The 14,613-nt window shown below is 51.6% G+C and overlaps 1 protein-coding gene across 2 annotated transcripts; it reads right to left on the reverse strand.

Annotated features, from left to right (window-relative positions):
- Window positions 1-364: 364 nt before the first annotated feature.
- On the reverse strand, window positions 365-13,142 carry LOC115847622 (neuropeptide Y receptor type 4-2). Of its 2 annotated transcripts, none has more exons than XM_060286694.1 (2): window positions 13,046-13,142; window positions 365-1,917 (listed from the first exon to the last, which is right to left on the reverse strand). In XM_060286694.1, exon 2 carries the CDS (start codon window positions 1,875-1,877, stop codon window positions 744-746), a length of 1,134 nt encoding a protein of 377 aa, XP_060142677.1. In that variant the 5' UTR covers window positions 1,878-1,917; window positions 13,046-13,142; the 3' UTR covers window positions 365-743. The 2 variants fall into 2 exon arrangements, with proteins under 2 accessions (XP_060142677.1, XP_060142676.1); XM_060286693.1 differs by lacking the exon at window positions 13,046-13,142 and adding an exon at window positions 6,567-6,610.
- Between the last annotated feature and the right edge of the window lie 1,471 nt (window positions 13,143-14,613).

Genomic DNA, 14,613 nt, shown 5'->3' on the forward strand with positions numbered 1-14,613 from the left:
GGAGCTCTCTCCCTGTGCCAGGGACTGTCCCAGGCATAGGGGACCCAAGCTCTTTGACAATACAGATGTCACCCTCAAGGGGCCCACAGTCCTATCAAGGAGATATACTTGCAGGCTTATTTCCATTCAAGGTGGCAGATACAAAGAAAGAGAAAAAGGATGGAGTAGCATGTGAACCCTGGAATTCCTGCTGCTCAGGGCTGATTTTCCTACTGCAGAGGAGTGTGAGCTGGCTGCCAGGGTCCATTCTCTGCAGCTGGATGTGCTAATGATATACAGTAATCCCCCTGTCTTGCCTCCATAGAACTCTTTACCACTTACAAAGCCCATCCACAAACATTGTCTCCCACAGAGGTTAGGGGTTTACCAAGGTCCAGAGCTCTGACTCCACGTGTTCTTCCCCTCACCCCACCACGGCCTTGCAGCCTCACTGGTGGAAGTGAAATCCCTGGGCTCCCGGGCTGGGCATCTGTTGCTGAGTTACCAGAATGAACTACAGACCATCAATCAGACCATCTCCGGCTCTGGCATCTGCTCAGGATGCAAGACATACTGTGTGTGACCTGCAGAACCCAGACTCAGAATCCTCCCAAGAACAACAGCTGAACCATCAGAACGCTCGGCTTCACAAGGCCCCTATCTGGGCCCCACAAAGCCAGTGCCACCCCCAGCTTGCAACGTGCCCACTTAGCTAAGTGAGGGAGGCTGGCAATGAACATGGCAGAGAGAAGCCCTAACCCTGGCTAGATGGGGTTGGACCTGCCACTGAGCCTCAGAGACCCTTTGGAGACTTCCGTGTGCACTGTGGACAGAGGCAGATGCTCGGACTCCTCCACAGGGACACTCTGCTGGCAAGTCAGCACCAAGGCCTTGACCTCCTTCTTGAAGTTGGTGTTGAGAAAGCCATAGATGAAAGGGTTGACACAGGTAGAGGCCATGGCAAGCAGGTGGCACACCATGAAGATGAGGTTGCCATGACAGATGGGGATGGCCTCATGGTACCAGTCCTCCAGGCTGTTGAACACATGCAGGGGCAGCCAAAGCACAGCAAAGGCAGCCACCATTACCACAAGGACCACATTGATCCGCTTCATCTGCCAAGCCCGAAAGCTGTAGGTGCCCTTGCGGAATACCCGCCCCCGCTTCCGCAGACGCTGGTAGATGCGAGCGTAGCAGACCAAGATGAAGGCCAGTGGGATGCAGTACTGGAAGAGCAGCAGAAAGGTGGTGTAGATGATGCGGTGATGGTCCAGTGGCCAGGACTCAGTACAGACCACCTTATCCACCAGAAACTCCAGAGCCTTGGAGTGGTTCTTATGAAAGACATTCTCTAGGGTGCTGTTAGCCAGGAAGGGCAGGGAGAGGAAGCCCGCGATGAGCCAGATGACCACAATCCCCAGGTAGGCCTGCGAGACACTGGGTTTCCAGCCTGTTGGATTGATGATGAGCTGGTGCCTCTCCAGAGCCACAAGTACGAGCGAGAGGATGGAGACTGTCACCGACATACACTGGATAAAGGCCGATATCTTGCAAAGGACCTCGCCAAAGATCCAGTAGTCCATGATGGTGTAGATAGCCGTGAGTGGCTGGCAGATGAGGCACATGAGGAAGTCAGAGAAGGCCAGGTTGGCAATAAGCAGGTTGGTCACATTGGCCTTCTCCTTCTGCCTAATGGTCACACATATCAGGCAGAGGTTGCCCAGGACTCCCACAATGGTCTCAATGCTGTAGGAGGTGACAATGAAGACCATTGGGTCTATGGAATCCTGGCAGTAGTCAGAGAAGTTATATGGAGTGTACAGAGAACTTGACTTGCTCCTGTTTTGACCCTGTGGGGATTCTGGGAACAGCAAGACCAGGAAGTGAGACATGTTCATGGTGGATGTGAAAAGATTCCAGGAGATTCAATGATGACATCTGCAAAGCAAAGACAAATGGCACTGAAGGATAGTGCCTCCTGTGTGGAATCCAGGGAAGAGTGGGGACCAGGTAGAGAGGTTCATGGCTGCTTCCTTCCCAAGGTTGAGACCTAGAGGACCTGAAACTCAGAGATGTAAAGCAACTTGCCCATAGTCACACAGCTAATAAGTAATGGGGCCCAGATACAAACCCAGGTCTGTCTGACATCAGAACCTGTTCCACAAATTCCCTCTGACCTCAGAGTTTGAGGTTATTTTGATGATAAAGAAGTTGGACTGTTGTATGCAGAGTTCAGTAGGCTTTGAAAGAATGATGACTAATCACCTGGGGCAAGTCAGCTCAGGGTCAGAGTGGAGCGAAGGAGGCTGGAGTCGTGGCCTGGAGGCTGGAGAACTATTTAGGGAACAGCGTAGAAATCCCCTTATCACATTTTATGCAAATAGAGACAGCAACACATTCTGCCATGTGCTCAGGTCCTTCCATGGCACCCCCTTTAGGACAGAACAAAAACCTCGGGGCTTGACACACAGTGTGCCCTCCTGGTCTCAGTCCCTAGCTGTCCTGCCAGTCTTGTTTCTCAGGTGACACATGGCAGAGTTGAAGACAGCCAGGTATGCAAAGACTGGGTCATCAGCACACCAGCTCTCTCCTCCTGACCCCTATGTGTACACACACACCAGGCCAAGGTCAAGGGATGCCCACTGCCTTCCCTATGGGTCCCCTCCATGCCTATGCTCAAGTTACAGCTTGCAGCTCCCAGACTCCAGCCTGGGCCATTCCTCCATGTCCCGGCCCAGCCTGGCCGTTTTCCTCTGGTGCCTCAACACAAGGGACTTAATTGGAATTTGGACTCCGGAGCCTCCAGGTGGTAATGCCTATGAGAGATATTTTGACGTGGAGCGCCACCTCATCATCACACACCACTGGGGCTCACCTTCCTCATGACTTCTCTAGTCATCACTAATCCCACAAGCAGTTCTCAACCTTCAGGAGACATCGGAATCATTCTAGGAGCAGACTGAAAGCGCAGATTCCGGAATCCCTCACCAGGAGATGCAGTTAAGTGAGTCCAGGATGGGGCCCAGGAATCTGTATTTTAACAACTGACCCACATGACCCCGACGCACATGGTCCTTGGACCCCATTTCGATAAGTACAGTTCATAGAGGAACACCCTATTACAGATATTCTTTAAGGCCTTATAATCGTCGTGTCTATTTGTGGGCTGTGAACATTATATATGTTCTTTATGTTCAAGTGCTAAGTTAGAGACAGTTTTTACAGGGTATAGCCAAAATTAACCAGAGGCCAATAAAACCTATTTGTCAGCCGTCAAAAACGTCACTCACTGTACATTTAATTTGGCTTATAAAGATGAGGCACATTTTGCCACGTACAAGACCATCATGAATTCAAACGATAGTTTATAGTCTGGTTATTTCGGCTACCCAATCCCAGAGGCAAGAGGATTTTTCTGGTACCACAGTCTTCGGGCAAAAAGAGTCATTTGGAATTGAATGTGACAAAATGAAATATACCAGGGTGAAACATAAGGTCCAGTATCTGAGTGAAAAAACAGCCATAGCTGCATGAAACTGTGGCAGATACACTGTGCTCAGAAGCAGCAAATAAGATGGAAACCCAAGACTCGGTTGACCAACAGCCAGGGCTGGGTCAACAATGGGAAACAACACCACTGGTTCCAAACTGGCCAAGCTCAGCAATGATCAGAGTGCCATTACTAGACGGGGAGGGCTCCAGAAAATCCTCCCTGCTTCGTTCATTCATTCACTCAATAAGCAGGTACCAAGTCCCACGCTAGAAACAAGGTCTGCAAAGATGACTTATACAGCCATGTCCCTCCCAGACCAGGGGAACTAGCCACCAGGAACACAGATGAACCTCAATGCCACATTGCCATCACCAAAACCAGTATGAATGGAATGCCTGTGAGCTGGGAGATCAAGGAAGGAAGCAAGGAGATGAGAAAAGAGGGGACATGGATCCAGGGCTCAAAGGATGAAGAGGAGTTAACTATCCAAATAGACAAGGTGGAGGAAGGAATTCAAGGTACAGGAAACAGGGTACAGAGGCAAGGAGGCAGGAAAGAAGAAAGGCTCCTCAGAGAACAGTAAGCAGTTCAGAATAGCTAGAGCCTAGAGTAGGTGGAAGGGAGTAACAAAAGATGGGCTGGAGAGGTGGGCCAGACCAGAAATGCTGGGTGAGCTGCTGAAAGGCTGCCAGCAAGCCCAAGTTCATTCCAGAAAGGTCACTTGGATGTAGAGAATAGATTGAGGGAAAGGGCCAAGACAGGAGGAGGGGGAGGGCTGAAGGCAGCACTGGGGATCTGCCTGACTTGCAGCCCTCTTCTCAGACAATCCATAAAGAGCTAATAAAAGGGGTGGTCACCAGTGAGCCAGGAAACCCCACACCAGTCCCTGCTGATTAGACCACACAGATGCCTGAACCCAAATCAGCCCTTCCCAGCAGCTTCTGGGACTGGGGCAGAGGAGGGAAGTGCTGGGGCTGGGAGAGCATCAACATGGGAAGGAGATCTTGGGGGGACCAAGAAAGGAGCAGAACTGCCAGCTGGCCCTTGCATCTTTCTCCAGAGCTGCAGATGCTGGAAGGGAACACCAGAGAGGGGACCACTCCATAAGCCCCTACCCCAGAAAGGCCCTCTGTACACAGGAACTGAGGATTTCCAGAAGCATTCTCCAGGGGCAAGGCAGTAATAATTCAAACCCTTGAGCCCCAGGTCAGCACGAAAGCTGGTTTCCTTCTGTAGAAAGTGCACAGGGGCAGTAGGGAGAAGGCAGTGGCAGCACGCATGCAGAGGTGACTCTGGTCTGAGTTTGGTCCCGCAGACACATGGGAGGCCCAAGCAGCCTCAGGGGCTGTACCTGGGCAGGGGTTGGGGAGAGAATGGAAGCAACTGAGCCTGCCATACCCAGAGGAGCAGGAAGGGGAATTTGGAAAGACAGGTAGGGGAGGGAAGGCGGGAGCCCAGTCTTGCAGGGAGCCCAAGGAGGGGGTGTGTCTTGCCTCACCCTGGAGAGCGTACACTTTGCTGGGAGACAGAGGGCAGAAGGGACTTTAGCCTTCACTGAGCTTTGGGCACAAGACATCTCCCTGATCATTAATCCACACTGCAGCCCTGGGAGGAAGGCATTCCTAGGCTGAACCATGTGAAATTGCCAGTATCCAAGCACTTTCAACCTGCAAAGACAGCAAATTCATATGATTGGATCTAATATCAGCCCCATTTCAAAGAGGAGGACACTGAGGCCCAGTTAGATGAAGGGACCTGGCCAATGTCCCCACAGTCAGTAAGTGGCAAAGCTGAACTGGAACCCTGGTCAGTCTGATTCTGAAGCCCCCTGCACCAGGCCCTGCCAGACAGAGATTTTGAAAAGGAGGAAAGAGGAGCGGGGCCTGTCTTGAAGCAGGAGGTGAACTAATGTGGGGCAGGTGGAGCGGTAGAGGCAGGGTTGGAGATGGACACCCAAGGTCCCCAACAAAGCGTGACTGGGTGAGCACCTGGGGGTGCCGGATGTGGCTCGCCCAAGTGAGAAGATGCCCCAGGTGGGGTGGCAGCTGCCCAGCATCACCTGGCCTCGGGCCCCAGCATGCTGGCTCAGAGCCCCCTCCTCCCAGGGCAGCTCTGCGGACAGCCCAGCCTCTCCAGCCCCTCATCCTTCCCAAGCAGATGCGGGTTTGGAGTCCCTAATGGAATGACACTCTAGAAAGAGCTGCCTCCTTCCCGACACAGTTCAGAACCCCAGAAGCCCCTCGCCGGGGCAGAACACAAGAGCACAGCTCCCAGGGGAGAGACGTAGGCTTGACGGGCTATCACAAGCTAGTGTCTATCCCTTGCAGCCTCCAGCAATGCAACTCTTCACAAGGATCACCTCAAGGTGATCGCATCCACTCCCCAGGGCTGCTGAGCTGGGGCCACTCCGACCACTTCAGACCCCTCTGGGTGATTTGGAGTTCCCCCGAGGGCCCTCACACCAAGACTGTCCCTCACTTCCCACTGCATTCCTCAGAGATGCCCAGTGAGCTCCAGGAGACCTCAGGTCCTCCAGGCACACCCCAGGGGGTGGTAATTCTGGGAGCAGGAAGGCAGACTATTGTGCAAAGTCAGTGAAATAGTGTCTCCGGGTTTAGATCCCAAGCAGCTCTGCTTCTGCAACCCGGGGGGGAGGGGGGAGGGGGGAGCCCTCCACTGCAGCCTGCCTTCCCAGCACTCAGAGGAAAACTAATGGATAGTACAAATAATATCAATTCTCCCATGAGGTTAAGAATGGAGAGAAGAATGTCTGCTTTGTTTCCTGAAATTTCAGCAAACAGCTTCTGTCTCCTAAAGCCCGCGGCGCCCACATTTTCCACTCACCCCTACCTGCTCTCCCGGCAGCACACAGGTGAGGACAGGTGAGACTGAAGGAGCCCAAGTCCGCTCGAGGAGCAGGGTTTCCCCGCACCGCCCCGGTTGCGCGGCTCTGAGTCCCTGCGAAGCCCACCCGGCGACCCCTCCCCAGGCGCCCGGCAGAGGAAGCGCGCGGCTTCCCGGGGACCCCTCGGGCCCGGGTCCCTTCTGCCCCTGGGATCCACGGGGCAAATCGCGGGGCCCGCGCCGGTCTCACCTGCTCCGGCGGCCCGGCCCTCTCTGCGTGCGGAGCGGAGCCGCCCTGCCGGTCTCCCCGCCCGCTTGCCTCCCTCCCGCGCCGCCGCCGCCAGTGCCCGCCCAGTCTGCCGCCCGCACCGCCCTTGAGGACGCTCTGACCGGCCGCAGGCGACCCAGGCGCCTGCTCCGGAGCTGCGGCCGCGAGCCCTCCCGTCCGCCGTGTGCCAGGAGCTGCAGCCCCGCACGCCGGCCTCCCCAACGCCCACCCCGACCCTACACACAAGAGGGCTGGAACTGCCCTGTTGGTGTTCTCTCTGAGCCCCAGTGTCCTCATCCATGAAATGGGCATAAGAAGACCTGCCTTTCATGAACTCGTTCACAAATATTAATTACAGGCCTCCTATGAACCTGGCTCCCCTGCTACACACAGAGCTGAGCAAAACAGAGTTCCCGTCCTTGTGTTATCCTGGAGTTCCCAGCCCTGGGGGGAGAGGGCCCATCAAGAACGAGTAAATAAGTTAATAAGTTATTGCAGGGAGTGAGATGCTGTGGGGAAATGGGTCAGCTTTAGATATGTGGGCCAGGCAGAGGGCACAGTAAGCACAAAGGCCCTGAGACTGGAGGCATTGGCTCACTGCAGATCACTGAAGGGCGGTGTGGCTGGAAAATGCCAGGGCTTTCAGAGGTCCATGTGGGAACAGTCAGGGAGGCCCTGGTAGATCCTGGAAAGGCCTCCAAGATTGTTGCAACAAGAATAAAGTAAGAAAGCACTTCTCTTGGGGCTTCCCTGTGGCGCAGTGGTTGAGAGTCCGCCTGCCGATGCTGGGGACACGGGTTCGTGCCCCGGTCCGGGAGGATCCCGCGTGCCGCAGAGCAGCTGGGCCCGTGAGCCATGGCCACTGAGCCTGCGCGTCCGGAGCCTGTGCTCCGCAGCGGGAGAGGCCACAACAGTGAGAGGCCCGCGTACCGCAAAAAAAAAAAAAAAGAAAGCACTTCTCCACTGGAGTCCACGTGAAACAGGACTTGCCTGAAAGGGGACAATGTTTATTACAAAGGCTGCTTCAATTTTGAACACACTAACTTATAATTTCCTCCAGAAGGCCACATGGTAAAATCACGTATGTACTTGGAGGACCTCCTGAGAGTAGGCTTTGCTTTGGGGGAACTTCCTAGGTATCCGACATATACAACTCTTCTCTAAAACCTTCCATGGCTCCAACTCACAGAAGCGGAATAAAGCAGCGGTTACCAGGGGCCAGGGGGTTGAGGAAATGGGGAGATAATTGGTCAAAGGGTCCAAACTTCCTGTTCTAAGATTAACAACTTCTGGGGATCTAATGTACAGCTTGGTGATTATAGCTAATGATACTGTATTATATACTTGAAAGTTGCTAAGACAGTAGATCTTAAATGTCCTCACCACGAAAAAAAGAAATAGTAATTATGTGATGGGATGGAGGTATTAGCTAATGCTATGGTGGTAATCCTTTTGCCATATATAAATGTATCAAATCAACTCATTGTACACCTTAAATGTACATAATGTTATATGTCAACTATATCTCAATAAAGCTGGGGGGAGAAAAACCTTCCATGGCTCCCTATGACCCACAGGACACGGCCCAGGCCTCCCAGCCGCTCCCCGCAACACACCAAGTAATCCCAGAGGCACCATCCATGGTGCCAACTATGGAAATGTTTCCAGAGTTGTGGGCAGTGACAGCTTTCTAGAATGACAGCTGTCATTTATGGTCCATGTGGGCTCTGCAGACGTTACCCTATTGGATCATCACAACAGCTCTGAGAGGTGGGCATTTTTATTTCTGTTTTACTGATGAAGCCAAGTGAGACTCAAGCATTGAGCAACTTACCCAAAGTCACTCAGCTAAGAAACACTCAGATCCAGTCTGCCAAACACCCATGCCTCTGCTCACCGGCCCCTCCGGGTTTGCAGCTGCCACGTCTTCTTTCAGGACCACTCTCGTCCCTGCCTTGATTGCCTGGGAAAATGCTGCTCCTCCTTCACAGCCCAGCTCCGATGTCCCCTGTGCCATGACGCATTCCCGCAGCCTTCTGTGCTCTGCTGCAGAGGCAGGTGGCGAAGCCTGCTTGTATGTTTACATAACATACTCCCCGTGTCTAGGGCACTATTCCTTGTCTCTGCCCTCAGAGCCCAGCATGGGTCCATATACAGTGACAGCATCCGACAAAGGAAGGAAGGAATGCATTTGACGGAACTTAATCATAATGATGGCTTCCAGGAGTCTAAAGTGAAGAGTATTTGGGACTTCCCTGGTGGTCCAGTGGTTAGGACTCTGTGCTTTCACTGCAGGGGGCAGGGGTTCGATCCCTGGTCAGGGAACTAGGATCCCACAAGCCACGCAGCGCGGCCAAAAAAGTAAAAACTAAAAAACTAATAAAGTGAAGAGTCTTTCCTGTCCAGAAACCATTCACCTATAGACACCTGTTCTCTGTGTGGGCAAGAACTCAGACACTGACAGCTCCTCCTCGTGGGGAAGCTGTGTGGGGCCGAGGGCTGAGGTCTTACAGGTGAGCCCTTTGAGCAACTGCCCAGGGCTCCCAGGCCTGAGCCCGAGCCCCCATGGATCAGAGAGCAGCTGAGGGAGCAGTGAAAATAGTGACCAGCTCCCGCGCCAGGCAGCAGCACTTTCTCTTATTCCATCCTCACTCCCACCTTGTGAAGTATGATCACCCCATTTCACAGGTGAGAAAACTGAGGCTCAAAGAAGTGAAATGACTTGCCTCAGTCATCCAAATTGTAGATGGTGGGGTTGGGGTTTGAATCCAAAGTCCGAACTCCTTCTTCAGCACCGGAGAGCCACTGAGAAGGGGACGGAGTGCCTGATAGCAGACATTCCTAGTTAAACCAATGCAGCAGGAGCTAGCTATCAGACCCTTGCTCAGCCGGGGAAGGAAACAGCAACCCCTGGTGGCAGCTGAGCCCTGAACAGAGCAGAGCAAGAATATCTGGAGCTCCCCAAGAAAGCAAAGCCCATGAGCAAGAAACCGGGAGCTGTACTTCCCCACTCGCTGGCATCTGGAGCCAGGACCCCAGTCTGGGAGGTCCTGCCAGTGGCCAGGCTGCATTCTGCAGTCTCTGAGGAAGGGGCTCAATAGGGTTTTCCGTGCACCACAAAAGTGTCTGGCTTTGTCCAACCTCCTAGACATTGACCTTCCTTAATAGCTTAGTGACAGACCTCACTCCTTGCCCCCTTAGGAATGTTCCACATGAATCACCTTGGAGTCAAAAAGGTGTGTTTGGCCCTCGACAGCTCAAAGTTTGAACTCTCAGTCCACTGCAAGGTCAATCAATGCTGTCCTTGGTCTGATGGAGAAAGCTGAGGGTCAGGAAGTGAAGATGGACCCAACCCACTTCCTTGCGGGCCATTTGCTATTACTTTGAGCATCCTGAGAACCAGTGTGGTGAGTGGTCAGGAGCTAGGCGTGGGAGCCAACTCGCCAAGCCTCAGATTCTCTTTTGTAAAATGGAGTCAGTAATAAAATCTTGCTTGAGAAAAAATGAGATGAGATGCAAACAGCTCCTAGTACAGTCCCTGGCAGGAAACACATCCTGGAGATCTGTGGCTGCTGTTATCACTCCTGTGTCCTATGTGCCTGTCCACCTCCCTGAGCTCCCTACCCACAGCTAATGAGCAGTGCCTACCAATTCTAGTCGAAAACCTCTCCAGCCACATGGCACAATACACACCTCTCTCCTGAATTAGTCCAACAGGGTCCTAAGGGGCTCTATGTGCTCAGCCATGGGAACCTGTAAAGTCAGTCTGACACTCTTTCTGGGGTGATGGAAATGTTTTATATCGCCATCTGGGTGGTTGTCACTTGAATGTATAAATACACATAACTTCATCAATTAAGATATCTGCACTGGGCTATATATAAATTATACCCTAGTAAAAATTTAAAAACAAATTCTAAATGATTAAATAAATAAAATCAGTCTGACACTATTTCTCCTTAAGGTTTCCTAAGGTGCCTCCCCCAGACTCCTTCTCCACATAAACTCTTCATTTTTAGGGAATGTCATTGTGTTTTACACATCCAGGCTTGTGTAGATGTTGCTTCCAGAACCTGGACTCATTGAGCTCATTTTGCACTTGGAAAACTCCTACTCATTCTTGGAGACACAGCCCTCTGTGAAATGTCCCTGGCCTTCCACCTGCTCATTCTAAAGGGAAGCTGACGAGTATGTCGCCCATACAGAGAGTTTCCGGGTAGCTGTCTTGCTTTTTCCCTGGAAGACCCATAGCAAAGGAAAGCCTCATCAGCTATCCAGGAAAATCCATTTATTTTCCCATTCTTATGAACAGAGAACCAAAGAGTCCCATACATTCAGAAAATCCACAGCACAAAAGAAAAAAACATCAAGATAAATAAAATAATTGGCCTCAAAAGAAGCTGAAATACTTCAGGAAATAGAAAAGAACCTTAAGAGACAAGAAACTTCCATTAATCCTTAGGGAGATTAACAAAGTTGCTGAATCCAGCAAATAAGGGCAGATTGCTATGAAAACATAAGACCAAGAAAGCAAGAAAGAACCCTTGAAAATTAAACGCATGATTGCTGAAACTGAAAAATATTTTATTGGGAGGGATGGGAATACTGGGAAGGTAAAGAAATGTCTCATAATGTAGAGCAAAAACACAAAAAGATGGAAATTCTATGCAAAAATAAGAGGCATAGATGATTAACGCAAATGATTCATTATCCAATTGATAAAATTTCCAGGAAGGGAGACCAAGAAAATGAAAGGTAGCATATCAGTCGTACTCCAAGCAGGAGAGTTCACCCCCAGATAGCCACATGAAGAGATCTAAATGGGAAGGTAACAGAGAGGCGTGGGCAGAGTTAAGGGAAAATACAGGATATGGTGAGGCAGTCAAAGACTAGCAAAAGAAGTTACCAGCCTACAGCTAATGGAATCAGGGGAGACAATCCAGTCATAGAACTAGGGGACTGTGGAGGAAGGGCTACCTGATTAACTGCTATAGTCTAGAGGCATGGCACCATCACCAGAGACTCAGCATTCATGAGGATGGGCCAGGGTTAGGGAGTGTCAGAGGCTAAGAGCAGGGAGTTGGAGCCCAAGTGGAATGAGAGGATGTCCCCATAAGGGGCAGACCAGGTGGGTGTTGGAGCTGAGTAGGGAGGAGTACATCTGCACAGGGTAGGGCAGCTACTGGAGCAGCCCAGCACTGTGAGAGCAGAGCACCCCGTGGTGGGGAGGGTCTGGCATGGGATGTCGGAGCCAGAACAGAACAAAGAGAGTATCCATACAGGGGAGCAGAGTGTCAGAGCCCAAATACAATGAAGAGGGTGTCCACACAAGAAAAGGGAAGAGCCAAGGTGGAATGCCAAAGCCCAAGCAGAACGAGGTGCTGGTGGGAGGGTGTCCTACTATGGGAAGTTGGCTCCATGCAGGGAGATCAACCAAGCAAAGCGAATATATTAAGAATGATGGGAGCCAGTTTTCTCACTGATTAAGAAGGCAGTTACAAATACAGAAGGGGAGAAAACCAGAATGAGCCCTGTGGCTTTGAATTAGAATTAGAGATATTATGTAAATTAATGGTTTTCAATATATAGAGATAAATATTAATGTCATTGTGAGACACACACACATATACACACACACTTTTTGTTCTGTCCACTGAGACAGCCTAGGAGCAATGAGCACCCCAATAGCAATGAGCACACCTAGCACCCATATCTGACTTCTAAAAGCCATTCTCCATTCAAAGAATCCAAGGGGCAGGGAAAATACAAGATGAGCCTGTAAGATCTTTGGGGCCTACAAAGTAACAAAATGCTCTAAGAATGATGGAGCATGTTAAAAAGACCCAGAATCCAGTTTGAAGAGGTCCTCACTGGTCAAATCTGGGACAATGTGAGGATTAAAATAAACAATGAAAGTAATGGATAATAACCCACTGAATCAAACAGAAAGCTGAGTCCTTTCCAATATAAATACATGAATAAGTGAAGTGAAAGTTCAATGGGGAATAAGCAGTATGTCAAGCATTCTGATGGTTGATGCCTCTTCTGGTCATTGGTGCTTGTTCTGATGGCTGATGCCTTGTTCTGACAGTTGGCACCTATTCTGACGGTTGGTGCCTATTGTGATATTGGGTGCCTATTCTGATGACTTGTGCCCCTTTTAATGGGTTTTTTTTTAATAACCTGTTCACCAGACCAAAACTATGGAAAACATGGTCCTTTAAAATTTAATTCTGAATATAAAATGTTTGGGGAATATAATATCCTTGAACCTGTGTAGATGCATATGTTATTGAGGGAATACAACAATCAGAAATGATTTTTTTGTAGATAACCATTACATGTTTTAACTGCTTTCAATACCAGTATATATCTGACCAAAGAGAAAGGTTTCATAAATAATGGATTTTTAAAAATAAAATAAAATAAATAAAAATGTAAATAAATAAAGTAAACCTTACGCTGGAAGCAGACACTCTCAAAAACGCCAACAGGCCTCCTTTGGCTTGTATGCTCCTCCACCTGACAGCTGGCTCCGTTTCTGGATGTGGAATAATCCTCTTTGATTACTGTAGCTGTCTAGTTTATCTGTTGTTGCAGAAAGAATCAGACGTAAGGCACAGTATACACTTCCAGCGCTCATTTGTCTGAATTCGACTTTTAATAAGCTTGGAACAGGAAAGCCACATTTCCTTTCTAAAGTGCTTCAGAACATGTGGCAGTGGTTACCCCTTACATAAGACAGCCTGTTTATATTTATTTTAAAACATTGGTGCTCCCCAAGAATTTCTTTATCTTCCACTTATTTGTGAAGTGGATGTATTCCAGAAGACATTATGGGATGGAAAAAAGCCTCAGGATCCATTTATTCATGCACTTATTTACTAAAAAATAATTACCAGGCTCCTACCATAGGCCAGGCGCTCTTGGAGACCTTGAGGATGCACAGGTGAGCGATATCCTCACCGTTTTTTGTGGCAGTTGAACAACCATCCAAGAAGTTTCCTGGAATGCGTGCGGAAAGAAGCTTCACTCCTACTCGCTTCCAGATATCCCCGCTTTACCCCAAAGTGGAGAGGAGACGTGTCCCCAGGAGCTGTAGGTGAGCGATGGGGCCTAGCCAGGAGCCAGGTCTGCTGCCAAGGCGGGCCTACCCCAGTCCGGACCGCCCGCTTCGGGACACCCGGCGGGCGGGGCACGGAGGGGCCGGGCGGTGCACTCCGCTCCCTGCCCGCCTTCCTCCCGGCCCCCAGGGGGCGCTCGCGCCAAGGCATAGGAGCAGGCGGCGCGTGGGCGACGCGTGCGTTGCGTAGCCCGCGGATCTTCATAAGGTGGAAACTCTTTGCGGAGGCGTGGTACCCCGCCGCCCGCTCTGGCCCCGCTTACTCCCTCTAGCTCCCCACACTCTCCGCCGCCCCCGCCTCCCTCCTCTAGAGACTTAGGGCCGAGCGGACCCACCCCCGACGCCTAGAGTGAAGCCCGGGTCCCCGCGGAGCCCGAACTCCCGGCTTGGCGTCTCCTCTCTCTGCCGCCGCTGCGCTGCCCCGGAGCCCGAGGGGAGGGCGGCGCGACCCTCGACCTCGCCCACGGCCGCACCGCCGCCGCACTCGGGCTGGACCCCGCCAGCCGAAGCCCAGTCCACCCTCGGGGCCCCGCGCCTGGTAAGTAGGGGCAGACCCAATACCGCGTCCCTGGGCTGCTGCGGGAGACCAACTTTTGAGTCCCACGTGTTCGCGTTCGTTCGGGGCCGTCCCTGCTGTTTAGGAAGAGCTGGGGGCAGCGTCTTGGTCCAGAGGAACTTTGGTGCGCCGTCTAGCTCCTGCCTTCCACCCGGCCCACCGGGGCCGGCGGGAGTGGGGAGAGGTCCAACCTGCGCCTCCTGAGGGGAATGGGGAGGGGGAGGCGCAGTCTCAGCGTCCCAGCTGCAGTCGCAGCGCCCCACCTACTGAGCGAGGGGAAGTGGGGGGGGCGGGGATGTGCGGTGTCACAGGGCTGGAGCCGCTGCAGTGGGACTCAGCCTCCTAACCAT

The sequence above is a fragment of the Globicephala melas genome, chromosome 16 (assembly GCF_963455315.2).
Source record: "Globicephala melas chromosome 16, mGloMel1.2, whole genome shotgun sequence".
Lineage (NCBI taxonomy): Eukaryota > Metazoa > Chordata > Mammalia > Artiodactyla > Delphinidae > Globicephala > Globicephala melas.

What these genes read in the sequence shown, in the direction of transcription:
- LOC115847622 (XM_060286694.1), bottom strand. Translation starts at nt 1,877, where the DNA reads ATGAACATGTCTCACTTCCTGGTCTTGCTGTTCCCAGAATCCCCACAG.